General features: G+C 36.9%; 3 protein-coding genes and 1 long non-coding RNA gene across 4 annotated transcripts; 3 read left to right on the top strand and 1 right to left on the bottom strand.

Moving 5' to 3' along the window:
• The first annotated feature begins 625 nt into the window (after positions 1 to 625).
• LOC143853375 (MATH domain and coiled-coil domain-containing protein At3g58270-like) lies at positions 626 to 2,726 on the top strand. The gene is made up of 4 exons (XM_077363124.1): positions 626 to 962; positions 1,050 to 1,173; positions 1,546 to 1,703; positions 2,016 to 2,726. The coding sequence occupies exons 1-4, from the start codon at positions 956 to 958 to the stop codon at positions 2,513 to 2,515; spliced, it is 789 nt and encodes a 262-aa protein (XP_077219239.1). The 5' UTR covers positions 626 to 955; the 3' UTR covers positions 2,516 to 2,726.
• LOC143853376 (uncharacterized) lies at positions 1,716 to 4,566 on the bottom strand. The gene is made up of 3 exons (XR_013237094.1): positions 4,382 to 4,566; positions 4,167 to 4,196; positions 1,716 to 2,951 (listed from the first exon to the last, which is right to left on the bottom strand). It is a non-coding gene; the product is annotated as an uncharacterized LOC143853376 (long non-coding RNA).
• Positions 4,567 to 11,234: 6,668 nt separating this feature from the next.
• On the top strand, positions 11,235 to 13,736 carry LOC143852969 (MATH domain and coiled-coil domain-containing protein At3g58270-like). Its single transcript, XM_077362652.1, has 4 exons — positions 11,235 to 11,416; positions 11,505 to 11,628; positions 12,574 to 12,731; positions 13,017 to 13,736. Exons 1-4 carry the CDS (start codon positions 11,410 to 11,412, stop codon positions 13,514 to 13,516), a joined length of 789 nt encoding a protein of 262 aa, XP_077218767.1. The 5' UTR covers positions 11,235 to 11,409; the 3' UTR covers positions 13,517 to 13,736.
• A 4,499-nt stretch (positions 13,737 to 18,235) lies between these two features.
• On the top strand, positions 18,236 to 19,084 carry LOC143853133 (histone H2AX-like). Its single transcript, XM_077362862.1, has 2 exons — positions 18,236 to 18,582; positions 18,670 to 19,084. The coding sequence occupies exons 1-2, from the start codon at positions 18,385 to 18,387 to the stop codon at positions 18,889 to 18,891; spliced, it is 420 nt and encodes a 139-aa protein (XP_077218977.1). The 5' UTR covers positions 18,236 to 18,384; the 3' UTR covers positions 18,892 to 19,084.
• Positions 19,085 to 27,831: the final 8,747 nt, after the last annotated feature.

The following is a 27,831-nucleotide window of genomic DNA, read 5'->3' as shown; positions in this document are numbered from 1 at the left end:
AAGGCTTTTCTAATGTGGAAAACTCCATGGAAGGATTTTGAAGGTTGCCATTTACAACAGGGTTTCGTATTCACGAGGGTTTATTCATGATAAACTTATCGAAACAGTGTTACAAAATGCAAAGAAAATGGATTTTGAGCTTAAAACTGAATTTTGTTGTTTTTCCCATTTTCAAGATAAATCTATTTTCTTTGCATTTTTGGATTCTAAAACATCAAAACCAAGCTTCCATTTATGGTTGCCTGCATGACACTAAGATCACAACGTATATCCCTATTATCCTTAGAATTATTACTCAATTTGAAGATAAAAATCCTTGGAATTATCCATATTCTAATGGCTTCCGTTGGAAGTCAGAACAAAACATCCTTTATTGCATGTCAGAGCAGCCACATTGGCTCACTTTTCAGCAGATTTTGACTTCATTCACGAGGTGGCTGCTCTACATTCAACAAAACATCGCGAAATGCCTTCTGAGAGGGACGCTAGCAAATCCCTGCACGCATACCAAAACATGTACATATTGAAAAGTACATACTTTTTTTTTTATCAGTGAAAAAAGTAGATACTTTATACCTATAAAGCTAGTAATGAGATCAACATTAGAGATTTCATCTTCATCTTCTGGCTTACAACATGAATAGTTAACAAGAAAAGCATGAGGCGCAAAAGCTTCTTAATTACACAGACGCCCCTAAATGCATTCCTCCTATTCCTCTTATCCTTATTCTGCCATTTTTTTCAGAGAAAAATAAAGGCAGCATAAAAGTAGAAGTGGGATCACTTTTTCAATAGTGGAAAAATGACGTGAGGGTTTATAGTAATAGAAGTACTTAGGTTTAGTGGTTTACAAAAGCCAACAGCGGGGCGAATTTATCAAAACCCCTTTCTTTTAATTAAACCCTGTTTAGAAATCTTTCCCTTGTTTCTGGGTTTCTTTGTTTCGAAGGAATCGATGGAAGGTAACATTCTCTGCTTCTTTCGTTTGGAAAAAAAAGATGTTTATGTTTTTATTTTTCTAGTTTTGAACTCGATTTTTTCTTGAGCAGGGAGACATATAGAAGCTTTAAGAGTGGTTCCATCGTCCAAAGTAACATGGACGATCCACAACTTTTCTACATTAAACACCCAAAAGCATTATTCCGACATTTTTCTCGTTGATGGGTCTCAATGGTACACGAATCTCTTTCCCCTCTTTCCTACTTTTACTTGTTTTGCAAGGAATCGGAGGAATCTCTCTGCATTTTTTTAATCTGTGAGTAATTAGACTTGATTTGCTATATTTGCTTACTCTTCAATCCTCACAGGAATCTATCTGATTGTTTGTTTCTAAGAGTAATTAGATTTCGATTTGCTAGATTTGATTAATCTTCAATCCTTCAGATTTGCTTGTTTTCTCTCTCTGAGTAATTAAATTTCATTTGATTTCCTAGATTTGCTTAATTTTCATTCCTTCATAAAATCTCACTGCTTGTTTTTTTTTGAGTAATTAGATTTAATTTGACTAATTCCTTTAATCCTCAATCCTTACATGGCTTGGGACAGGAAACTGCTGATTTATCCTAAGGGAAATGCGGTATCCCAGTTGTCTATATACTTAGCTGTTGCTGATTCGGAGAGCTTGCCGCATGAGTGGAGTCGAACTGCGAAATTCAGCATCTCTGTGATTGATCAACTCCACAACAAATCTACTGTAACAAAAGGTACCTCTATCTCTCTGTCTGTCTCTCCATAGATTCAGGGTTAGCTTGGGTGTGAAATCAAATTAGGCCATGTAAAATTTACAGACAAATAGCCCCCACAGTCCATTAAATTGGGCTCTGGGTTGTTTACTGATTTTCTCTTTATTATTATTATTATGGTTGTTGTTGTTATTGGTGATGTTGAGGGATATTCCATTACTTTGATTGTGATCAATGCTTCTATGCTGTTCAATCAAATACATGGAGATTTGAGCATTGCGGACAGTCATAAATCGGCTGTGATCATCCCAACTTCTTTCTATTTTTATGTAGAGGCGGATCACAAATTCAATGCGAAGGAGTCTGATTGGGGTTTCACATCGTTCTTTCCTCTCAGTAAGCTTCACGACCTAGATAAAGGATATATTGTCAACGATGTGTGTATAATTGAAGCTGACGTTACCCTCCGTGCTGCTGTTCCAAAGACCGAAGGAGTGTCCATCACATCTTTGCACACTGATGTGAAGGAGTACCCCAACTCATATGCCTTCGTAGTTGAAATTCCAGGTCTAACACTGAGTGACATTAAAGTCCAATTGGTGGACAATGACAAGGCATTGTTCGTCAGTGGTGAGCAAAAGAGGGAGAAAGAGGAAGGAGTGACGTATGTGAGAGCAGAGCGGAAGTTCGGCAGCTTCTCTCGAAAATTTGTGCTTCCAGATAATATGAATACAGATGCCATCTCTGCCATTTATAAGGATGGGGTGCTTACCTTGACTGTGGGTAAGATCGAAGACAAGAAGCCCAAGACCATCCAGGTCAAGCTTGGTTAATGTTTACTTGTCAAAACCTTTCCTTAATATATTTACTTATCAAAATCCACTTGTAATCAACAGGTGTTGCTTTAGAGATAGTAAGTATTGTTTTAGGATGATGTTACACTGTGTGCGCGCGCGCATATGCGTGCGTGTGTGTCTAATTTATAAAAAAACAGAACCTGAACATTTAATATGTTTAGATAATTAAGGACACTATGCTTAAAGAGTTGAATGTCTCATTTCTTTTCTGCGAGAGATACAGTAATATAACAAGGTATCCTTATTAAATGCCTGTTAGGAAAATGGGATCTATCTGGTCTTAATCTCATTGTACACCCAATCTCAGTCTCAGTCATGCAATTCCTTTTTATGCTTGCTAGAAAAATGGGATAGCAAATCAGTCTATACCAAAGATGGGGCATTGGCCAGGGATGACAATCAACATCAAGCCCTGCATCATGATCAATCAGTATGCATAGGAAGAATATGGAAACCCTGCTTGAAATAAATTAGCTTTGAATAAAAAACCAGTACATAAAGAAATCTACATAACTACATAGCTAACCCCAAGAACACTAATGAATAATTTTTTTTAAAGATCTATGACGGGAAAAGCAAAGGAAAAAAATGCCATGGCTTGCACAGCAGTTACGATGGATGGAAGACGTGAAAGAACTAATAACCATGAGAACTTCACAGACGGAAAAAACGAACTGCCTGCGCAAAAAATCGTGGCATTTTATTTCCTTTTGCAGCTTTAGTGACCAGATGTACAAATTTCTCTGCATCTATTTTTTATGTTTGTTTTCTTTTTAAATGGTTATTCCTTTTTTTTTTTTTAATTTTTGTAAACGAAGTAGTTGAATTGTCTGAGCTGGGAACTTTCATGCTTTAGTCTCAGCCATATATGTATGTGTTTTTCACGTTAAGACTTAAGACTTGGTTTCCAATTGTTTCTTCTTACATCATTTTCAATATGAAGAAAAGTCACCTTACATGTCTTGATCATTAGAATTTTGGTTCAACACACTTTTTTTACGCTTCATGATGTGGTTTCTTGTGTTATGACCACTGTTTTTTCTAATATTTTTTTCATATCCAATTTAGGTACATGCCAGATGAATAGTTTTAGCATATGGCTTGGCCAATAGATTATCAGTTTATTTCTTTTCTATGTGGAGGTAATCCATAAATACTATGTCTAAAAGATCATAAGGAAGATGCATTTATGGTAGTCTCTTCTTTGTTGTTTCAACCCCACATCAATCACGAAAAACGAACTTAAGATTGATTGAACAAAGTGTATAACTCCCATAGACATGTATAAACACATTTTTAAGTCATGTAGATCTGGTAAGGCTATATCCCCGTCTTGTCGGTAAGGCTCTCTCTCTCTCTCTCTCTCTCTCTCTCTCTCTCTCTCTCTCTTGTTGTTAAGTCATTCTTGGTTGTGCTAGTGTAGTTTCCCTATAGATGAATAATTGGAAGGGGCTACAACAAAATTTTCCGTGAATTCATTGTCTGTTTTGTGAGATAGACAATGAGATTTATCTTATTCATTCGATAAAAGAAATATAAATCATGAACTCATGAAATTTACTTGAACTGTAGGATATTTCTACCACGAAAACAAATCCAACATGATACTATTCAGCAAACTTCTTACCCCAAATTCCCCTCATTACTCTTGGAAAACCTACAACCATTTGAAAATTCACTGTCATTCCAATTGGACAGAAAAATAGCCATTATTGAGAAGTACTGCATCAAAAGAGGTGAAGCAGCAGAAGTTTTATCTTTTTTTAAAAAAAACTAGAGATATTATATCATTCAAGAAAACAACATCAAACATAAGAAAAACATGCACAAGTATTTGCTTACTCTTTCCCATGTTCCTTTCATCTGTATTCTTCACTCTATAAACTATAGTTGTTCTTCCCTATTTTGATTTCTTGAATGTTACATGTTATTTCCCTCATTTTCATCTTCCATATAGGTGACCAAAGGATGTATCTCTTCAGTGTGACATAGGCCATCTATTATTCACGTTTATAAACTCTTATCACTTCTTCATTTTGTTTTCTTAAATTTTACATTTGTTATTCTTCCTTATTCACACACCATAAAGGTAACCTACTGAAAAGACCTCCTATCCATGTCTCAATGTGATAGATGAAACTCCTCAAGGTAACATGGCCCATGACTGGTCAAGCCCACCATATGAATGCACTGTGTGCATTATTTTGTTAGGGTTAGTATCATCCATGTAAGTTATCAATTCATAAGATTTCAGAAAAAGTAGCCCATGACTGCTCAAGCCCATTTTTATCAATTCTTTCCAGTGATAAAAATATCTTATGGATAAAGCTTATTTTGGACTACCCATTCAGGACTACAAGCAGCACATGATAATATATATCTTATCCATGAAAAACTGTCCTTTAATCAAACAACCCCATTGTGCCGTACTATGGACAGGCACCTTATTTCATATAAATCTCTTTTAAGTGGATGGTATTTCTTTGGCTTATATAATGAAATTTAGATTTAGGCACTGTTCATCTTGGATTTTGAGAATTGTTTTTAGTTCAAAACTGATTATTGGACTCAAAATTTAACGCGATGCTGAGTCCAATGATCAGTTTTGGACTCATAATCAATTCCCAAAATCCCAAGGTAAATGGCGTATTGGCCGGACGGAGCGACGCTGGTCTGCATTTGTTGTGTTCGAGGGATGGTGACACGTTTAGAAGATGTGGGATTTGTTTGAAAATTTAATCCTTAATGAAAGGAAAATTTTGTCATTTAACCATTTTCAATGTGAGATTGGCATTTTTTAAGGTAAATGATAATTGCGTCCCTTCTCTTTACTTGGGACACCCAGCTATAGTGTATCTATGACTGCAAAGGGGCTGATGTACTTCACATTTGAAGGAATGAGGTGACCTGATTGCCACGTACAATGCAGCTCGGTGTCCCGAGTGATGAAAAGGGGCACATTTATCATTTCCCTTTTTCTTTTTTTTTATCAGTTCCCATGTGATACGGATATTTTGGTAATTTTCTTTTGAGATGATATGTTCGTATAGTAATAATATAAAAAAAGTTAGATTTTATCATGTAGATGATTTTAGCCAATTCTCCAATCTTAACCTATAAAATTCTAAAACTTCCTTATAATATATAGATCCTACTAAATTAAATCATATTATTTCTCTCTAAATTGTGGAAAGAAACAATTTAAGTAAGAAAAAAATTTCCATCAGAAATATTTTTCTTGCAGTCCAAATAGGGCCAAACTTTCAATGATTGATGGAAACAAATTGGTCATGCTGTATTATTATCCTACAGGGTTAGATGGTGTTTTACATGTTGTATTTTCGGTGCATTTGATGGGAATTTTCAGTGTAATTGATGGGTTTTTTGTTTGAATTTACATGTAGAGTAATTGGGTTTGATCTGATCTTATTTGGTTTTGCTGATTTGCTGAATTAATTGATTGGATTTGTGTGTTTAATCAATTTATATAAATCATTTGGTGGGTTTCCAAATAATGCTTTGCCATGTCACTTATAAGCAGTCCACCAAAACCCTCTTATAATTTCATACTGAACCTTATTGTGTTAGTCTAAAACCCTAGCAACTTTCTCTACCGATTGATAAAATTTTGCGTGTGTGATCTATCTAGATGGAGATTTTAGCTAATTTATAGTCACAGAACGGCAATGGAGCACCCCGATGCAGGACTCTATTGTTTTCATTTTTCCTCTATTTCTTTTGAGTGGAACCAATAACTTCCTAACTTGCTTGCTTAGTAGAATGATGCTAAACTTGGAAAGTTTGAACATAATTACTATGAAGTTTACTTACTAAAGAAAAACAAATTGGTCGAGTTGGGAAATCTTTCTTTAAAAAAAGGATTGACTTTTACATTGTATGATGGTAGAAATATACTGCTTGTAGATTAACTGTTATTGTAAGAAAATTTTGTTGTTTAATAAGAAAACAGCAAATTACAAGACTCAACAGAGGAATCTCTCTATTTACTTGTCAAAACCTTCCTTAATATATTTATTTATATTAAGGACACTGTATGCTTAAAGAGTTGTTAGATAATTAAGGACACTGTATGCATAAAGAGTTGCATGTCTCATTTCTTTTCTGCAAGAGATACAGTAATATAACAAGATATCCTTATTAAATGCCTATTAGGAAAATGTGATCTATCTGGTCTTAATCTCATTGTACATCCAATCCATCCAATCTCAGACTCAATCATGCAATTCCTTTTTATGCTTGCTAGAAAAATGGGAGAGAAAATCAATCTATACTAAAGATGGGGGATTGACCAGGAATGACAATCAACATCAAGCCCTGCATCGTGATCAATCAGTATGCATAGGAAGCATATGGAAACCCTGCTTGAAATAAATTAGCCATGAATAAAAAACTAGTACATCAAGAAATCTACATAACTATATGGCTAAGCCCAAGAACACAAATGAATAATTTTTTTTTTAAAGACCCAAGACGGGAAAAGCAAAGGATAAAATGCCATGGCTTGCACGGCACTGACGATGGATGAAAGACGTGAAAGAAACTAAAAACCATGAGAACTTCACAAACGAAGACGCAAAAGAAACTAAGAACCATGAGAACTTCACAAACAAAAACAAAAAGAAAAGGAAGCAACTGCCTACCCAAATTCTCGTGGCATTCTATTTCCTTTTACAGCTTTAGTGACCAGATTTACAAATTTCCCTGCATCTATTTTTTAAGTTTGTTTTCTTTTTAAATGATTGTTCATTTTTTTTCATTTTTATTTTTTGTAAATGAAGAATTTGAATTGTCTGAGCTGGGAACTTTCGTGCTTTAGTCTCAGCCATTTATGCATGTGTTTTTCACGTTAAGACTTGGTTTCCAATTGTTTCTTTCTTACATCATTTTCAATATGAAGAAAAGTCACCTTACATGGCTCGATCATTAGAATTTTGGTTCAAAACACTTTTTTTTCAGACTTCACGATGTGGTTTCTTGTGTTATGACCACTGTTTTTTAACTTTTTTCTAATATTTTTTTTATACCCAATTTAGGTACATGCCAGATGAATAGTTTTAGCACATGGCTTGACCAGTAGATTATCTTTCTATGTGGAGGTAATCCATAAATACTATGTCTAAAAGATCATAAGGAAGATGCATTTATGGTAGTCTGTTCTTTGTTTTCTTGAACTGAAGTATATTTCTACCACGAAACCAAATCCAACATTATACTATTTAGCAAACTGCTTACCCCAAATTCCCCTCGTTACTCTTGGAAAACCCACAACCATTTGAAAATTCACTGTCATTCCAATTGGACAGAAAAATAGCCATTATTGAGAAGTACTGCATCAGAAGAGGTGAAGCAGCAGAAGTTTTTATCTTTTAAAAAAAAAACTAGAGATATTATATCATTCAAGAAAACAACAACAAATATAATAAAAACATGCACAAGTTTTTGCTTACACTTTCCCATGTTCCTTTCATCTGTACTCTTCACTCCATAAACTATAGTTGTTCTTCCCTACTTTGATTTCTTGAATGTTACATATTATTTCCCTCATTTTCATCTTCCATATAGGTGACCAAAGGAGAGACATCGTATCAATGTTTGATTCAACGGATGTATCTCCTCAGTGTGACATAGGCCTCTATTATTCACGTTTATAAACTCTGCACTTCTTCATTTTGTTTTGTTAAATTTTACATGTGTTATTCTTCATTATTCACATTTCGTAAAGGTAACCTACCGAGAAGACCTATCCATGTCTCAATGCTATAGATGAAACTCCTCAAAGTAACATGGCCCATGACTGGTCAAGCCCGCCATATGAATGCACTGTGTGCAATATTTAGTAATGCTTAGTATCATCCATGTAAGCTATCAATTCATAAGATTTCAGAAAAAGTAACGCATGACTGCTCAAGCCCACTATGTGAATTCGCTGTGTAATATTTATTAAAACTCAGTATTATCCATGTAAGCTATCAATTTATAAGATTTCAGAAAATACAAATAAAATATTTGCCATATCTGAACCACACAAAAGTCTGCAAACTGGCCAAAGAACATAACATTTTGCTCCAGCAAGAAACAAACAGACAGAAATCATACCCACTTCTAATCCCAGAATGGAAAGAAAGGCCTTGTTTTCACATATATGTTCAATTTCTCCTTGAGATTAATCCCAACAAACTTGATCAAGTACTAAATCCATTACTGAGCCACTCCAGTGTATAATACCAAATTGACCCAACTGCTACATAGAAGCAAAGAATTGTACCAAAAAGCATCCAAATGTGAAGTCATTCAAAAAAGGAAAAGACTCAAAAGAGAAAAAACCAATAAAATGAAACATGGGTTGATGACTTCAAGGCTGTAAGAATGATACAACTACACAGGACCCAAAAGACAACTTGTTCTTCCAGATTATTTTAATACAGATGCAATCTCTGCCATTTATAAGAAATGGGAGCGTGAACTATTGCTCTTATTCTTCTGGTACCTTTGATTTTATAGTGGGCGATATCACTATATCTATATGGGCTATTGAAGCTGTTTAATTGTTGGTTAGATTGTCTTGGGTAAGATTTATTCCAGGATTAGAGTTCTGTATTATGTGTTGCACTTATATATAATAAGATCTATTCCAAAAAAACACTTTATCATGAGTGTAGTTCCAATCAAAGGGTGGAATTGCACTTATCTATATTTTTTTGAATATATGTTTTTCAATGATAAAAAATTCTTATGGATAAAGCTTATTTTGGACTACCTACTCAGGACTACAAGCAGCACAGGATAATGTCTTTCCATGAAAAACTGTCCTGTAATCAAACAACCCCATTGATTTAAAATTTAATGCGATGTTGAGTCCAATGATCAGTTTTGGACTCATAATCAATTCTCAAAATCTCAAGGTCGTGTTCATTTTGGATTTTGCGAATTAATTTTGGGTCCAAAACTGATTATTGGACTCAAAATTAAATGCAATTCTGAGTCCAATAATCAGTTTTGGGCTCAAAATCAATTTTCAAAATCCAAAATTGCAGGGCCTAAACTAACACGCCCTTAATTTTCACTAGAACAGCTTCATACTTTATTAAGCTCTTGATATGGTTTCTTACAGTCATTATGTTTCTACTAGCCTTTTCTCCTTGAATGGCTATTAAGAAAGTTTGATCTATCTGGTTTTTAATATCACTGTCCATCCAATCTGTAACTCAAAACATGAGAATAGAAATGCAGCTGAAGAAGGTTATAGGTTTTTGTTACATCTTCAAAACATTCACATCTAAGTTGATACATCAGTCAAACTCGTCACCTGTTTAGACGGCTAAGAGCTCTCGTGCCCCCACAAAGAAAATTCTTTATGTTGGACTGAGTGTGTTGACAAAATCCTTACTCTCGATCACCTTAATCACAGACAGAAGATCATTGCTAATCATTATGATTTGCGTCTTGCTCATGTTGAGTTTGTTGATCACCTTTTGCATTATTGTAACTTAATGCATAAAATGCAATACTTCTTCTTTGATCTTTCAGGAATGAGTTAGCTTCTTCCTCTTCATATTGTGCCATTTTGTTAAAGTATAAAAGAATAAATAACGTCTTCTCCAACAGCTTAAGCTTCTGGAGTAACTGGTCAGATAGGTGAGAGGGCTAGTTATCTTTAGAGATTCACATATGCTATTGAGGAGATTCTCAACTTGATTAAGGGTCACCTCTCTTACTAAGGATCGATCTCCCTCTTGTTTGGATGTGTTTTTTTTTTTTTTTTTGATGTTTCTTAGCTATCCCAGCCATTGAACTCTTGTCCCTTTTTAATAATAAATCTTCACCGTTCAGAAAAAAAATAAAAATGATTGTAGCAATACCAATGTAAATCTCAACATTGTGGCATCATCAAATAGGGTAAATGTGCTGCATCTATGATGCTTGCAGGTCAATATAGACTAACAATTTACTTATATTACCAACTAGAGTTGGCCTATTCTATGTATGAGTATAAAATGGTTGGTCCCACCCAATTAATCAAAATATGAGCAGCAAAATGGTGGGCCGTGCCGCATCAAAACAAATGCAAAATGGTCGGCCCTACCCATGTGAATGGGTTTGGATTGAGACGGTAAGGCCCACCCATCAAATGATAAAAGTGCAAACTGGTGGACCCATCCATAAAAATTAGTTGTAAAATGGTGGACCCTACAGCCATGTTATGGGCGAGGTGTAAAAAATTCCATGGAGGAAATCCAAGGTCACGTAGGTTTACAACTTTCCATGAAAACAAGAAAAAAAAATTTATTGTGAAAAATAAGTTCTTTGAAAGAAAAAAAAATTCAAAAAATATGTTTCATGAAAAAAAATTGGCTATTGATATTTGCACTACCATGTTTTATTAAATGCACAAAGTTGGCTTGTCTTTTCTTTTTTTATGTTGGTGCAATTATCAAAACATGATAATGCCATCAGTAGCCCAAAAGTTTTGGAAGTTGCTAGGGAATTTTGCAGAAAGGTATTTCACAGCAGACTTTTGCATGGAAGAACAACTACTCAGGCTCCTGATTTTGTCTTATTGGCATAATTTGGTGGCTGTTCTCTCATTCAAAAAGTTGCGAAATGCCTTTCTACGAAATTCCCTAGCAAATCCAATTTATAGTTGGAAAAAACTTCGCTCCTCTTCCTCGTTTTTGTCATTTGAATGAGATCAGCATTGAAGACTTCAGCTTTTGGGGGTAGCACATGAATAGTTAACTAGAAAAGCATGAGGCTAATCTTGTTTACAAAAGCCAAACCCCTTTCTTTTAATTAAACCCTGTTTAGAAATCTTTGCCTTGTTTCTGGGTGTCTTTGTTTCGAGGGAATCCATGGAAGGTAACAGTCTCTACTTCTTTCGTTTGGGAAAAAAAAAATGTTTTTGTTTTTGTTTTTATAGTTTTGAACTCGATTTTTTCTTGAGCAGGGAGACATGTAGAAGCTTTAAGTGTGGTTCCATCGTCCAAAGTGAGATGGACGATCCACAACTTTTCTACGTTAAACACCCAAAAGCATTATTCAGACATTTTTCTCGTTGATGGGTGTCAATGGTACACAAATCTCTTTCCCCTCTTTCCTACTTTTACTTGTTTTGCAAGGAATCAGAGGAATCTCTCTGCTTCTTTTTCTTTTTTTTCCTGTGAGTAATTAGACTTGATTTGCTATATTTGCTTACTCTTCAATCCTCACAGGAATCTATCTGATTGTTTGTTTCTAAGAGAAATTTGATTTTCTAGATTTGATTAATCTTCAATCTTTCAGAGCCTCAGAGGAATCTCTTTGCTTTTTTTTTTTTTTTCTGTGAGTAATTAGATTTAATTTGAGTTGCTAGATTTGATTAATCGTCAATCCTTCAGGGAAATCTCTCTGGCCAGTTTTTTTTTTCTTTTTTTTACTTCTAATTAGATTTTATTTGTTAGATTTGCTTAATCTTCTGACGAATCTCTCTGCTTGTTTTTTCTCTCTGAGTAATTAGATTTCATTTGATTTGCTTAATCTTCAATCCTTCAGAAGAATTTGTCTTTTTTTTTTCTGAGTAATTACATTTGATTTGCTAGATTTGCGTAGGGGCCGTTTGGATATACGGATTTTAGAATCCGGGATTTCTTCAAAATTGTAGATGAGAGATAAGAGAAGTAGCAGACCAGCCGTCGTTTTCTGATTTCTCACCCTTCTTTCCGTCAGCAAGAGAGCAGCAGATCAGCCCCTGTTTCCAGGTTTTAGAAATCTCAGGATGAGGGAGAGATTTCTAAAACCTGAATTTCTTACTTAAAATCCAAGAAATGCTGTCAACATAGCATACAGCAGCTTGATCATGAACCCTCTTTTACACTATTTTCAAACTAAAACCTTGTTTCTAAAATCCGTGTATCCAAACGGCCCCTTAATCTTCATTCCTTTCGGAGGAATCTCTTTGCTTGTTTTTTCTGCTTTGAGTAATTAGATTTAATTTGATTAATTCCCTTAATCTTCAACCCTTTCATGGCTTGGGACAGGAAACTGCTGATTTATCCCAAGGGAAACGGGGTATCCCAGTTGTCTATATACTTAGTTGTTGCTGATTTGGAGAGCTTGCCAGATGGGTGGAGTCGAACTACGAAATTCGGCATCTCTGTGATTGATCAACTCCACAACAAATCTACTGTAAGAATAGGTACCTCTATCTCTCTATCTGTCTCTCCATAGATTCAGGTTAGCTTGGGGGTGAAATTAAATTGGATAACCCCCACAGTCCATTAAATTGGGCTCTGGGTTGTTTACTGATTTTCTCTTTATTATTATTATTATTGTTATTGGTGATGTTGAGGGATATTCCATTCCATTACTTTGATTGTGATCAATGCTTCTATGCTGCTCAATCAAATACATGGAGATTTGAGCATTGCGGACAGTCATAAATCGGCTGTGATGATTCCAACTTCTTTCCGTTTTTATGTAGAGGCGGATCACAAATTCAATGTGAAGGAGTCTGATTGGGGTTTCAAATCGTTCTTGGCTCTCAGTGAGCTTCACGACCTACTTAAAGGTTATATTGTCAACGATGTATGTATAGTTGAAGTTGACGTTACGCTCCTTGCCGCTGTTCCAAAGAACGAAGGAGTGTCCATCACATCATTGCGCACTGATGTGAAGGAGTACCCCAACTCATATGCCTTTGTGGTCGAAATTCCAGGTCTAACACTGAATGACATTAAAGTCCAATTAGTGGACAATGACAAGGCATTGTTCGTTAGTGGTGAACAAAAGAGGGAGAAAGAGGAAGGAGTAACGTATGTGAGAGCAGAGCGGAAGTTCGGCAGCTTCTCTCGAAAGTTTGTGCTTCCAGATAATTTGAATACAGATGCCATCTCTGCCATTTATAAGGATGGGGTGCTCACCATGACCGTCGGTAAGATCGAAGACAAGAAGCCCAAGACCATCGAGGTCAAGCTTGGTTGAACTATTACTTCTTCCTCATGTTTGTGTTGTTTTGCTGTCTCTTATTCGTGTGATGCCTTTGATGTTTATATATCAAGAATTGCTCTAAATATTTATGTAGCATATTGCGTCGCATGTAGATAGGTGCCCCATTCCGTATAAACCTCTTATGTTAATGAGATCTCATTGGTTTGTAGAACAAGTAAAGATTTAATGTTTATTAGAACAGCTTCATACTCTATTTTGTTCTTGAAATGGTCTCTTACGGTCGTTATTGTATCCCATTTTGGTATTTCTATGCTGACCTTTCTTATCAAAGGAAAAATGACTGAAAATTTACTTCTATTTAGTTTACCTACTGAAACTTGCTTAAATGTTTACTTGTCAAAACCTTTTCTTAATATATTTACTTATCAAAATCCACTTGTAATCAACAATTGTTACTTTAGAAATAGTAAGTATTGTTTTAGGATGATGTTACACTTTGTCATGTGTGTGTGTGTGTGTGTAATTTATAAAAAAACAAAACCTGGGCATTTAATATTGTTAGATAATTAAGGACACTGTATGCTTGAAGAGTTGAATGTCTCATTTCTTTTCTGCGAGAGATACAGTAATATAACAAGATATCCTTATTAAATAAATGCCTATTAGGAAAATATGATCTATCTGGTCTTAATCTCATTGTACATCCAATCTCAGATTCAATCATGCAATTCCTTTTTATGCTTGCTAGAAAAAATGGGAGAGAAAATCAATCCATACTAAAGATGGGGGATTGAACAGGAATGACAATCAACATCAAGCCCTGCATCTTGATCATTCAGTATGCATAGGAAGCATATGTAAATCCTGCTTGAAATAAATTAGCCATGAATAAAAAACCAGTACGTAAAGAAATCTTCATAACTACATAGCTCAGCCCAAGAACACAAATGAATAATTTTTTTTTAAAGATCTATGATGGGGAAAGCAGGGGATAAAATGCCATGGCTTGCACAGCAGTGATGATGGATGAAAGAAGTGAAAGAAACTAATAACCATGAGAACTTCACAAACGGTAAAAACCAACTGCCTGCCCAAATTCTCGTCGCATTTTATTTCCTTTTGCAGCTTTAGTGACCAGATTTACAAATTTCTCTGCATCTATTTTTTAAGTTTGTTTTCTTTTTAAATGGATTTTCATTTTTTGTAAATGTAGAACTTGAATTGTCTGAGCTGGGAACTTTCATGCTTTAGTCTGAGCCATTTATGTATGTGTTTTTCACGTTAAGACTTGGTTTCCAATTGTTTCTTCCTTGCATCGTTTTCAATATGAAGAAAAGTCACCTTAGATGGCTTGAGGATTAGAATTTTGGTTCAAAACACTCTTTTTTACACTTCACGATGTGGTTTCTTGTGTTATGACCACTGTTTTTTCTAGCCATTATTGAGAAGTACTGCATCAAAAGAGGTGAAGCAGCAGAAGTTTTTATTTTTTAAAAAAACTAGAGATATTATATCATTCAAGAAAACAACATCAAATATAAGAAAAACATGCACAGGTATTTGCTTACTCTTCCCCATGTTCCTTTCATCTGTATTCTTCACTCTATAAACTATAGTTGTTCTTCCCTTTTATGATTTCTTGAATGGAGAAATTATATGATGCCCGATCGGGCATGACCTTGAAAAAAGCGCCACCCTTGATATTTGATCCAACAGCAGCCCCTTAAAAAGATGAAAAAGGGGGCTGCTGTTGGATCAAATATCAAGGGTGGCACTTTTTTCAAGGGCATGGCCCGATTCGGGCATCATATAAAAACTCGAACGAATGTTACATATTATTTCCCTCAGTTTCATCACCATATAGGTGACCAATGGTGACCTCAGCATGTGATAGCCCTTATTCACGTTTATAAACTCTTACCAATTCTTCATTTTGTTTTCTTAAATTTTACGTGTTATATTCTGCATTATTCACGTACCGTGAAGGTGACCTACTGAGAAGACCACCTATCCATGTCTCAATGCTATAGATGAAACTCCTCATCTTTATGTTGGACTGAGTGTGTTGACAAAATCCTCACTCTCGATCACCTTAATCACAGAGAGAAGATCATTGTTAATCATTATGATTTGCGTCTTGCTCATGTTGAGTTTGTTGATCACCGTTTGCTTTATTGTAACTTCATGCATAAAATGCAATACTTCGTCTCCGATCTTTCCAGAATGAATTAAGTTCTTCCTATTCATATTGCTCCATTTTGTTGTTAAAGGGCCCAAATGTGATAAATCGACTCCCCATGTCTCTTTCTCTCTCCTCTGGGTTAGAGAGAGAAAGAGGAGAGAGTGATAGACAGATGGGGAGTCGATTTATCATTTTGGGGGGTCGATTTATCACTGCCCTTTGTTAAAGTATAAAAGAATACATAACATCTTCTCCAATAGATTAATCTTTTGGAGTAACTGGTCAGATAGGTGAGAGGGCTAGTTATGCTATTGAGATTCTCGACTTGATTAAGGGTCACATAGATTCGACATGGTTAGTATTCTTCTAATATTGATGCTAATTTGTTTGCTCACTTGGGTGTTGGCAGAGATCTGATTTTGATGATTGGTCACCTCTCTTCCTAAGGATCTCCTTTAAGTTCTTGGAATGCCTCTTGTTTGGATGTGTTTTTCCTCTCTACCTTTTTTTTGGTGTTTCTTAGCTATCCCAGCCATTGAACTCTTGTCCCTTTTTAATAATAAATCTTCACCGTTAAAACAAAAAAACAAAAAAACAAAAAATGATTGTAGCAATGTAAATCTCAACATTGTGTCATCATCAAATAGCGTAAATGTGTTGCATATATGATGCTTGTCAGGAAAGGGGAGCACTGAGGACAGGCCAATATAGACTAAAATTGTACTTATATTACCAACTAGCGTTTTTGGCCTATTCTATGTGTGTAGGGGTGTCAATGGTTCAGTTCCGGTTCGGTTCGACCCCCAAACCGAAATTTGAATCGGTTTGGTTTTTGCCAAACCAAAACCGAATTTTCGGTTCGGTTTCGGTTCGGTTCTGCCAATTTTCCCACTCCTTACTCATAATCATTGGAAATATTCGGTTTGGTTACCGAAATTTGAATCAATTTGGTCAAACCAAACCGAAACCGAATTTTCGGTTCGGTTTCGGCTTGATTCCAGTTCCGGTTCCAGTACAGCCAATTTTGCCACCCCCACCCAATCAAAATATGAGCTGCGAAATGGTGGGCCGCGCCACATCAAAACACATGCAGAATGGTCGGCCCTACCCATGTGAATGGGTTTGGATTGAGACGGTGAGACCAACTCATCAAAAGATAATAGTACAAACCGGTGGAAGTGTGGAACCCATCCATGAAAATGACAGTTTACTCATATTACCAATTAGCATTTATTTTTGCCGATGCTATTTGTAGATGTTAAATGATCTGCCCAACGGCATCATAATATGAACTGTGAAATAGTGGGGCCCACTCGATCAAAACTTTAGGTGCAGAATGGTAGGTCCTCCCTGTTCATGGCTTTGGATGGAGATTGTGGGACCAACAAATCAAAAGATGAAGGGAATAATGGTGGACCCCATTCCATAAAAAATTACGTGAAATGGCTCGCCCAGCGCCCGACACGGCGACACCCATTTCTGTGCGTGAGGTCTAAAATGGTTCCATGGAAAAAAAATCCAACTTAGAGTAGGCTTACAATTTTTCTTGAAAATAAGGGAATATTTTGGAAAATAGTTTTTGTGAAAAAAAAATTCAAATATAAATGTTTCATGAAAATAGTTTTCCAGTAAAAATTTTCCATGAAGGAAAAAACGAATGATAAAGTCCTGGAATTTATAGAGGTTTAGTGAGTTATGGGGGGGCATCACATAAGGCATTTCGTGGGCCAGCTGTTGCATAAGAGGGAACAGCCACATTAGATGAATTAAATGAATAAGTCAAATTCTGAGCCTATGTGGCTGCTCTCTCATGCCACAACCGGCCCGCGAATTGCCTTCTAGGATGGTCCCTAGCAAATCCTAGGGAGTTACCAAAGATATCGAATAATAAAGAGGATGGGAAAATTACATTTACACCCCTTCTAGTTTCTGACATATCCACTTCCACCCCTGTAGTTTAAAACGTGACAAATAGACCCCTGTAGTTTCAATTTGTATAAGGTAGGCCCCCTCAGTTGACTGTTCGTCCACAGATTGAATGGTTAGGATGATCTGATGGAGCTGATTTTTTGGGCACACCCTATCTATGTCAGGACCCATCAAATGAACGCTTTGGATCATCCAAATAATGTGGGCCCATACCCGAATCCAAACACTACACTTGTTTGGTATTTAGTTTAAAAAATGGAAATGAACTTTGTTCAATTTTTCCTTCATCTCTCTGTAGACCTCTGTAGATCAGAGGGTTAGGGATCTTCTTATGGAGATGGTTTTTGTGGTACTGCCTGTTTATGTTGTGGCCAACAAATGAATGATTTAGATCATCATTTGAAATGGGCCTCACTGTGTATAAAATCTCCTCTCGGTACATCAAATCTCAGACTAAAGCATGTATGTTATCTCCACGTTGGTCCGGCCCGGCCCAGCCCAGCCCAGCCCACGGATAGCCCTTAAGTACGGTCAAGATAAAATAAAAAATATGCCACGTTGGCAATCCGTGGAATCTCCAACCAACCAATCAGAATCCAGGAACAACTCTCATACACGCTCTCTCATCAGCTATATAATGAACACACCACAATAATTTTACACGTTCACAGAGACCCGCGAACAAGAACGATTCAGAGCTCTCTTAACTCGGACGAGTCAGAAGTTCCAGTTAGGGTTCGTAGTTAGGGTTTCAGTGTTTTAGGGTTTTAAACCAGAGAACAAGCAAAAGATGAGTTCGGCTTCAACCAAAGGTAGCGGGCGAGGAAAGCCAAAGGCATCTAAATCGGTCTCCCGATCTCAAAAAGCCGGTCTCCAATTTCCCGTAGGAAGGATCGCTCGATTTCTCAAGGCCGGAAAATATGCCGACCGTGTCGGTGCCGGAGCTCCGGTCTATCTTTCCGCCGTTCTTGAATACCTAGCTGCAGAGGTTCGTGAATTTCTTCTCATTTCTTTCGTTTTTTTTTCTATTTTTCTCCTTGTTTTAGGGTTTCTGATCTTTCTTTTTTATCTTTAGGTTCTTGAGCTTGCGGGAAATGCGGCGAGGGATAATAAGAAGAATCGGATTGTTCCAAGGCATATACAGCTTGCAGTGAGGAATGATGAGGAGCTTAGTAAGCTTTTGGGGACTGTAACGATTGCAAATGGAGGGGTTTTACCTAATATACATCAGACACTTTTGCCAAAGAAACAGGGGAAAGGAAAGGGGGAACCTGGATCTGCTTCACAGGAGTTTTAGGGTTTTGTTTTAAGATAAATGGTTTTCATCTTATGTTTTTTGTAATACGGTTTGGGACTTTTGGGGATGAGATGTTTTGGAACTAGGGTGGGATATAAGTTTGTAATGTAATATTTCCTGCCTTAGGAACTCAGATTTTGCTATATATATGAAATGTAAAAAGATGGTAATGGTACTGTTGATGTTCTGTCTATGACATTGTTTTTTTTTTTTAATCATCGATATGATTGAAATTTTTATGTTGCTACAGTGATCTGTTGTTATCAAATGTATGAAAATGACAGAGAACATGACCTTGGATAGGATAGAATGGAAGAAAATGATCCACGTAGAAGAACCCCAACTAGAACCAAGATTAGAGCTGGGTAGATTCCTTTTACCTTCTCCATGATTTTTTTTTCTAAAGGATTCATTTAGCTGACCCCAACTAGTTTGGGACAAAGGCTTTGTTGAGTTGAGTTGGATTGATATTGTTGACAAACCCCAACTAGTTTGGGACAAAGGCTTTGTTGAGTTGAGTTGGATTGATATTGTTGACAAACCCCAACTAGTTTGGGACAAAGGTTTTGTTGAGTTGAGTTGGATTGATATTGTTGACAAACCCCAACTAGTTTGGGACAAAGGTTTTGTTGAGTTGAGTTGGATTGATATTGTTGACAAACCCCAACTAGTTTGGGACAAAGGCTTTGTTGAGTTGAGTTGGATTGATATTGTTGACAAACCCCAACTAGTTTGGGACAAAGGTTTTGTTGAGTTGAGTTGGATTGATATTGTTGACAAACCCCAACTAGTTTGGGACAAAGGTTTTGTTGAGTTGAGTTGGATTGATATTGTTGACAAACCCCAACTAGTTTGGGACAATGGCTTTTTGAGTTGATATTGTTGACAAAATGGTATTGTTTGTTTGAATTGGGTCTGCATGTTGATCGGTATGTTGTATGTGGCTTTGTATTATTGTGTTGAGAACTGCAGTATGTGCACTGTTCAGTTTGTGGATACACTATGGAATTCACTGAATGGGTGTCAATTTTTGAGATTTTGTTACCTGTTAACCCTACCCTGTGATGTTTGCTGAGCCTTTGGGATGAGTGACTTATGCTCTTGACTGAGTTTGTTTTGAATTGATTAGACTCTAGGATGAATTATGCTTTATGTTTCTCAATAACTGTTTGTGAAGGATACATATGGCGTGGGATTGTTTCAGTTGGCCATTGATTTGATTTGGATTGTCTTGAACTTCAATTGTCATGCAAGATGTTTGAGTAGCCTGAGCGGGGTGGCTGAATTTGATCTTTGATTGGAATATCAAAGGGGGGTGTCTCATTTTTATGGGACATTGGTTGTATCTATTTAACTTCTTCTTTGTCTTGATAATCCTTACCTTCTTGATCAAATAAAGAGATGGCCTAGTGTGTGCATGTTCATATGTATGCTTTTTAAGTTTGCCCCATGGGCTGGAGATCCTAATGTAATTCCCCTTTTTGGTGTAATTCATTAGGTGTTGAGCCTAGACATGTGAGTCTTTCTCCACCCTTCTCTCTATTCCTCTAATAAAAAAGGTGAAGTGGTTCAAGTTTCATATATGGTGGGATTTGATCTCTGTTTAGTTGTTGGCTTCTTGTACAGTAATAACTCCACATTGTATCTTTTATTCCTGTAGAATACGTGTTCTCGATATGTGGGGGAATTTGATCTCTGATTAGTTTTTGGCTTCTTGTGCAGTGATAACTGCATATTGTGTCTTGTTTTTCAGTAGAATAGATACTTGTGTCTTTCTTGGGCTATTTATCAGATGATGCATGTTCAAAGTTTTGCTGGAAATTTTATTTAGCGAGGTTTTGTGAGTCCATGTCTAATTATTCTGCTCTTTTTATGTATCTTTTATGCTAAGTTCATTTGCCCTTCGTGTCAGGGTGTGGTCCTGATGTTACTGTTGGGTTCTCAATATATGATGTGATCCATCTTGAATATGTACTGCTCCAGTTTTGGTTGCATCTTGCATGTAGATTTCAGCAAAATGCAGACAACTGTGAAGGAATACAGCCACTTAAAGCTAGTGTATTATTTCAGTCTGAATACATGGAGGTCAGTATTAAGATTCTGTCTTTCATTTTCTATGATCTTTCTGTCAGAGGTTGGCCTCATGCCATCTACACTTGAATGTATTTTTCATCTCCAAAATATATGAATAAATAGAATTTCTGAATGCTTTGTTAGGTAGTGTTCTTCAAGAAGTGGCATTTATGGCTGTAGGCTTGATTCCTTGAAGGAAATTGATTCTTTGAAGGAAAATATCATTTTTATGACATAGGGTATCCACAGCTCAACTATAGGGTGGGACTATTCCTTACGGAAAATATCATTTCTGTTGGCTTTAAAGAGTTATTTACTTATTTATTGGTGGAGCATACTTGTTAAGTTTGATTTGAAAGTCGATTGATTCCAGTATCTCTGTGAACCACATATATTTAGTTTAAAAGTGTTCTTTCTTATCTAGAGGAATTAATGCACTTCTCGTATATGTGTTTGTTGCTCGGTTATGTACTTATGTGGGTCTTTTGAGTCACATTTAATCTTGAAGTATTACAGATTTTGATGACCATTTCCTCAATTTTCATGGATTCTTTGGAAATTTTGAGCCTTGTGAGGGTTCTTATTTGAACATTATAAGGATGTGTTAGTGGAAATTTTGATACCCCAACTGATGCAGTGGAAGCAAGGCAATGTCTCACCTTGGCGAAAACCCTTGAGAATCCACAAGGGAAACATAAACGGAACCAAAAAAAATCAATCATATTCAATGAAAAAAATTACTCCATACATCACACGCCCAATATCTATAGGATTTCTCTCCTCTTCTCTCTTAACTTCTTATCATACTCAAACCCTAGTTCCAATTCTATGCAAACTCTACATCTAATCCTACTCAAACCATAAGGAAAGCTACCAAAAATTTTCTTTTCACACATTCTACAACTCTCTGGTTGTTACAAGGGAAGTAAAATCTCAGGAAATCCTCTGAAGAATTTAAATATCCAGCAAAAATTCTCGACCCCTCCCTCTCTTCTTCCTCATCCTCAATAATGATTTTTCCCTTCTGAACACTTGATTTGATAATGGCACTTCTTTTGAAATGATGTGTTGATATTGACATCTCCTTTTGACACCCTATTCTGATGATGATACTCACTTCACTTTCTTTGAAAGAATGACAATCAAACACCCATTTGGTCGATCCACTTTGACCTCCACCCCACTTTTGCCCCACCACTTTTACTTCACTCCCGGAGTCCCGGGGGTGAGGTGACAAGCGGACATAGAATTTTTCAAAAATATACATAAAGTAGCAAGAATACATGAAAAACTTCTATATCTTTTACTACTTCCAGAACCCTTTACTTGTTGTCTCTAAAACTTGTTGTCTCTAAAACACAATTACAGCATGAGAGACTCACAAAAGCCTGTTTGACCTCAAACAGAGGCGGTTCTTACCCCTTTTAATTTGTACACCTTTTAAAAGTTGCAAGTTTTATCATCTCAGTTGTTGGAGTTATATCTCCGCTACCCTTATCTTTATTCCATATATTGTAAGGGTAAATGAATCATTCTCTTTATTTTCACTTATGAGCGGTATATATGTACTATCCTAGAGAACTTGTACTGGATAATGCATATGTGATCTTTAAATTTTATCAACCTCGTGAGTTTTCTTCTTTACGTTTCCCCTATGTCTCGTCTTTTTCATTCTCTCTTTCCTTTTTCTTTCCTCATCTCGTATTTCTCATTCTCTCTTTCCTTTTTCTTTCCTCATCTCGTATTTCTCATTCTCTCTTTCCTTTTTCTTTCCTCATCTCGTATTTCTCATTCTCTCTTTCCTTTTTCTTTCCTCATCTCGTATTTCTCATTCTCTACTCTAGCATGGTACCAGAGCCCTGGCCCTTCCAATCCACGATTTTTTTATGAACCTTTTTATTTCCTTCACACACACACACACACACAGGTTACTGTGATCATATGATTTTCTAAAAAGATAGTGATATGGAGATTTACGATCTAGCACATCGGTGGATATTATACATCTGCATTGTCCCATACAGGTTATTTTATCATTGGGTGCACATTTGTCATGTTGTACCAATTAGATCTCAAGAATGCATTATTTAATGGAGAGCTTCAATAAGTGAATATGATATATTCCCAAGGATTCAAGGTTCCTAATAGCGAAGGCAAAGTATAAGGTTGAAGACATCAATATGTGGTAAAACCGTCTTCGAGTTCCTGTTTGATATATTTAGTCGAGCAACAAAGAAGTTGGGCTACTTTGACAGCCATTCTGACCATAAATGATCTGAGAGTGAAGGTTGAAAGGCCCATGAAGCTTTATATCAACAATAAAGTTACTATTAATCTTTATCATGATTGTACCAAACACATGGAGGTTGAAATATTCGTTGTTTGCCATTGTGAAGACCGGAGAGCAACTTGTAGATGTCTTGACTAAATAGGTTTTCTAATCCAAGTTAGTCTATCTTGTGGAAGGTAGGCATGATCGATATCTATACTCAACTTGAAGGGAGTGTTGATATTTCGCATTGTGAGGTTTTAGCTTTATAATTTTTGTCCATGTATGTAATAAACAAAAGGCTGTAGGGTTTAACTTTGAAACCCACAAACTCCCTTCATCTCTTCCCATGCTCTTCTTCTTTCCTTTTCCCTCCTTGCTTAATTCATTTACAAGTCTAAATCACAACTAGAGAGTGTTAGAAACATGTGTTTACTGTTAACATTAAGGGCAGTTTGGTCTTTCATTATTCTATATATACGCCATTGTAATACACATTACTAAGTTAATGAAGATTAGATTTTCCCTCTTCACAAATTCTCATCTCTTCGCATATTTGATTAAAGGATCTCTGAACACCTCTCACCATCTTATGATCTTAGAGTGGGTGATTTTACCTTCTGGAGTCTGCCAAACACTGGACTAGGATTGTATTGGTTGAATTGAATCATGCTCTATATTATTCAGCTTATATAAGTTACAGATTTATTGTGGGTCTGCTAGCATACTTTATATTTAAATATTACAGCTTATCAGTGGGTTGATCACTAGTGGCACTTTGACCTTGATGATCATTGCACATTTAGGAACCAACACTTTACTGAGCAACCACTGATTATATTAGCCCAATAGCCCTGGCTGAGTGAGATCCTTCCCTTCATCCTTGTTGGCAAAGACCTTTCTCAATAGTGACTATTTTTTAATGTATTGGACATCAAAATATATGATCTCATTATTGCCATGAAGTCATTCTTTCATCTTTGGGAAGGTATGTGGCCCAATTTGTTTTCTTCTTTCATCTCTTGTTTTAATACAATTTACGGACCAGGGTCCTGTTTTATTACAAAATAAGCTGGACTAGATCAGCTCTAGATTAAAATTTGTTGGAAAATTTGTTGAGGGTACTGTTGATGATAGAAAACAGACACTTGTTGCTTCAAGGCGTGATATCACTTTTCTTAAGACAAGATTCGCCCCCACTAGTAGTGTGCAAAGGGGATCCGCGAATTGCCTCCAAGATACAATGAAGCCTAGTAGGGAAGCCCTACTAATGTTTGATGACGCGTAGCACTAGCGGAATCAAACCCGAAATGCCCTTCCGAAATTTCAAGCCTTAGAGAAATTTCTAGATTCTGTTTCTGCAGAAAAACAGTATCTAGAACAGTAAACAAAAGAAAAACAGTATGTAGAAATACTTGGGGATTTTTGTAGGAGTGTAGAAGAGAGTGTAAAGTCAGTCAGAATTGCCAATTCGATTTCTTTTTTGAAATGATTGAAGTTTGCACATTTTTTATAGACCATCTGGTGTCTTTTCAGTGTGAAAAACACCTCTACAGGGCACCTTTAGTGCAAAGTGCAAAGTGCGCCTAAAAAAGCGCCACTATGCGCCCTATAGCCCATTGCCCACGCCGCGCGCGCGCGTGTGTGCGAACGGTGCGTTGCACCGTCTCGCGGGTCCAACCATGGGTTCAACCCAATGTGCAATCAACAAGAGTTAGAAAAGGTAGTGTTTTATAAGCCCTTCTCTTTCTTTTCCCTCATCCGATGTGGAACTATCTTTTCAACTACACTTCTACATCATTTTGTAAAAGCAAATATTTCCAAGAAAACATTTTCTTTTTCCCAAACGCTTTTGATAAAACATTTTCCAAAACACTAAAACATGTAAAATACATGATTTTGAAAATGCAAAATCACTAACAAAATTTACTTGCGGTTTGTCTTCAACTTGGCAGATCTTTGGGAATTTGGGTTGAGCTTTTACCATAAAATAAAGTAGGGTTCAGGTTGATTCCAATTCATTTTTCTCTTTTGCAAAAGCTGAGCCCGGCCCGACCCTGTTGCACCCTAGTAAGTATCCAATACGATTGGGCATGAGGCGCAATTGGATCCACCTCACTCATCCCAAGAGAATGCAAGTGATTGAGGTGGATCCAATAGACCCTTTGTGGTTGGGTCCTATATGAAACTTATGAATGGTAGTAAAATATTGATTTTTGTGTTGAGACTCAATTTGATCTTCATAGATTTCTAGAGATTGGTTTCATTATGGCATTTATAATTGCAATACTGTTAGAATTTGTACTGAACATATAAAGCTCCCATTGCAATGACATTTTTTTCTAGCATTTGTTCATATAATCTCACTAGAAGAGGCACCCTTTTCATTGTTATTGTATTGGCTGTTAAAATTAGGCCATTCACCTTTTAGCAAGAAATATATGTAGGATAATTTGGTTTATCAGACTTGTTCTCCCATCCTTACCTTCTAATTAGGAGAATAAGGGATTTCTCAAGAGTTTTTTAAAAAATCGTTCGAATCCAATCCAATAGGAATTCAAAGTTACGGCCCTTCCTATCTTATAGAAAAGGATCCCATGATCAAGAATGGATCTTAACTGGGCTTGCAAATCCCAAGTTTGTATATGAATAACTTGTCTAATTGTATTAGTGCCTATAGATCCAAGCTGAAATGGTAAAATAAACTGATGAGATTCAGCCTTATCGGATCGGATCGGATCTTAACAATCCAGTGACAATGGGAGTTCAAATACAAGAAGGGCGATGATTTTTTCACGACCCCCCCCCCCCCCCCCCCCCCCCCCCCCCTCTTGCGGGTGCAAAAAAAAATAAAATTACACATGTGCTCCCCTTATAAGGTGATTTGATGAGGGGAGCACATGCGTAATGGGGGGGGGGGGGGTGTGAAAATATCATCTCCCTGTAAGAACTGGCAGTTATTATTTCAATATGGGAGGAAGATCTAATGATTTTGATATAAATAACAAGAGTAACGACAGAAGGGCGCGGGCAACCTGTTTCACACTCAGCCGGTTCTCATTTATAGATTTTTAAGTCTATTTTTTGTAGACCAGGCAAACAGGTGGGGCGGGCCAGGTTTCACCCATCTCGTACAGGTCCGGGTGGTGCGGGCCGGGTCATAAATGACCCGGAATTTTATGGGTCGCGATTTGGTGAACCCGGACCCCACCAGTACAGGCTGGGTGGATCTGTGGGTCACCCTTTTTTTTTTTTAATTTATTCCCACACTATAATCGGATGATCCAAACCGTCCATATGATGGGCCATAACGTAAATGATTGTGCCCAAAAAGCATTTCCATAGGATGATCCTAGCCCTCTTATCTATGGAGGAATTGCATATTATTATTTATGGAAACCTCTATAGATCAGAGGGCTAGGATCATCCTATGGAAATGATTTTTGGGGCCACCCATTTACGTTGTGTTCCATTGCATGGATGGTTAAGATCATCCCATGACGTGGTCTGTATACTTTCTGAAAAACAGGGGACTGTAAGGGCTTATATCATACAAAATCTCGATCATTTGGGTTTTTACGGGCACCCACGGGTCCGCCTAGCCTGGCCCAGTTTAGATTGGACCTGTACGGGTGGGGTGCAGGTCGAGTCGGGTTTTCCAAAACCCTACCCTACTCGAGAATTATCTCAGGTCGGGTTGGGAGTAAATTTTTACTGGAAAACCCAAGATTCGTAAGACCCAACACAAGAAATTGTCTTGGGTAGGGTTGGGCCAGATCGGGTTTTCATTTTTTAGGGTAGGATAGTGACTAATTTTTAAAGATTGTAGGAAAAGAAAAACAGATCTTCACACCTAAAATCTCTAAATTTATGTCATCAAGTGTATAAATTTAAGAAGGACAATATATTTTCATATAATAGACATGATCACCTCAATGAAAACAATTGTATCAATATATTGGAAAAAAATTTGCTATGCTATTCAAGAGATATCTAAGAAAGTCAGAGTACACGCATATGAGTCGGGTTGAGTTTTTGGGTTTCGGGTTTTTTTCTTTAAAGCTGGCCCTACCCAAGATTGAGTTAGACCCCTACGCAAGACCCATGATTTTAAGCCCTACATATGTTATTTTTGCGTCGGGTTAATGCAGGTCCGACCCAGTTGCAGCCCTACATACGGGCTGGGTCAAATTTCAATGGAATTTAGTGACGCGGACCCGTAAATTACGGGGTGGACCTGCGAGTCCGGGTCACTTTTTGCCGAGTCTATTATTTTGGGGCTCAATTAAAAAGTTAACAATTCAAACTGTCAAAATCACATCCCAACTAGCATTACCAAATGTGTTGGTGGTGCCAATCTGTTGATGTAGCATGAAGATTAGGGCTGGCAACGGGGCAGGATGTTGGGGGCCCCTACTCCTTCCCCTCTGCGGGGAATTTTCCCCCTCCCCCTCCCCCTCCCATCCCCACTGCAGGGATGGTGGGGAATCCCCCTCCCCTCCCCACGGGGAATATCCAATCTCCATCCCCTCCCCTTTCCCGCCCCGCATCCTTCGGGACAATCACTTTACTTTGTTAAATGTTAGGTTTAAAACTAA

The sequence above is a fragment of the Tasmannia lanceolata genome, unplaced genomic scaffold (assembly GCF_043159265.1).
Source record: "Tasmannia lanceolata isolate RefF3 unplaced genomic scaffold, GAP_Taslan_0.1 ptg000019l, whole genome shotgun sequence".
Lineage (NCBI taxonomy): Eukaryota > Viridiplantae > Streptophyta > Magnoliopsida > Canellales > Winteraceae > Tasmannia > Tasmannia lanceolata.
Note: the sequence above shows the minus strand (reverse complement) of the source record. Positions and strands in the feature narration are given on the sequence as shown.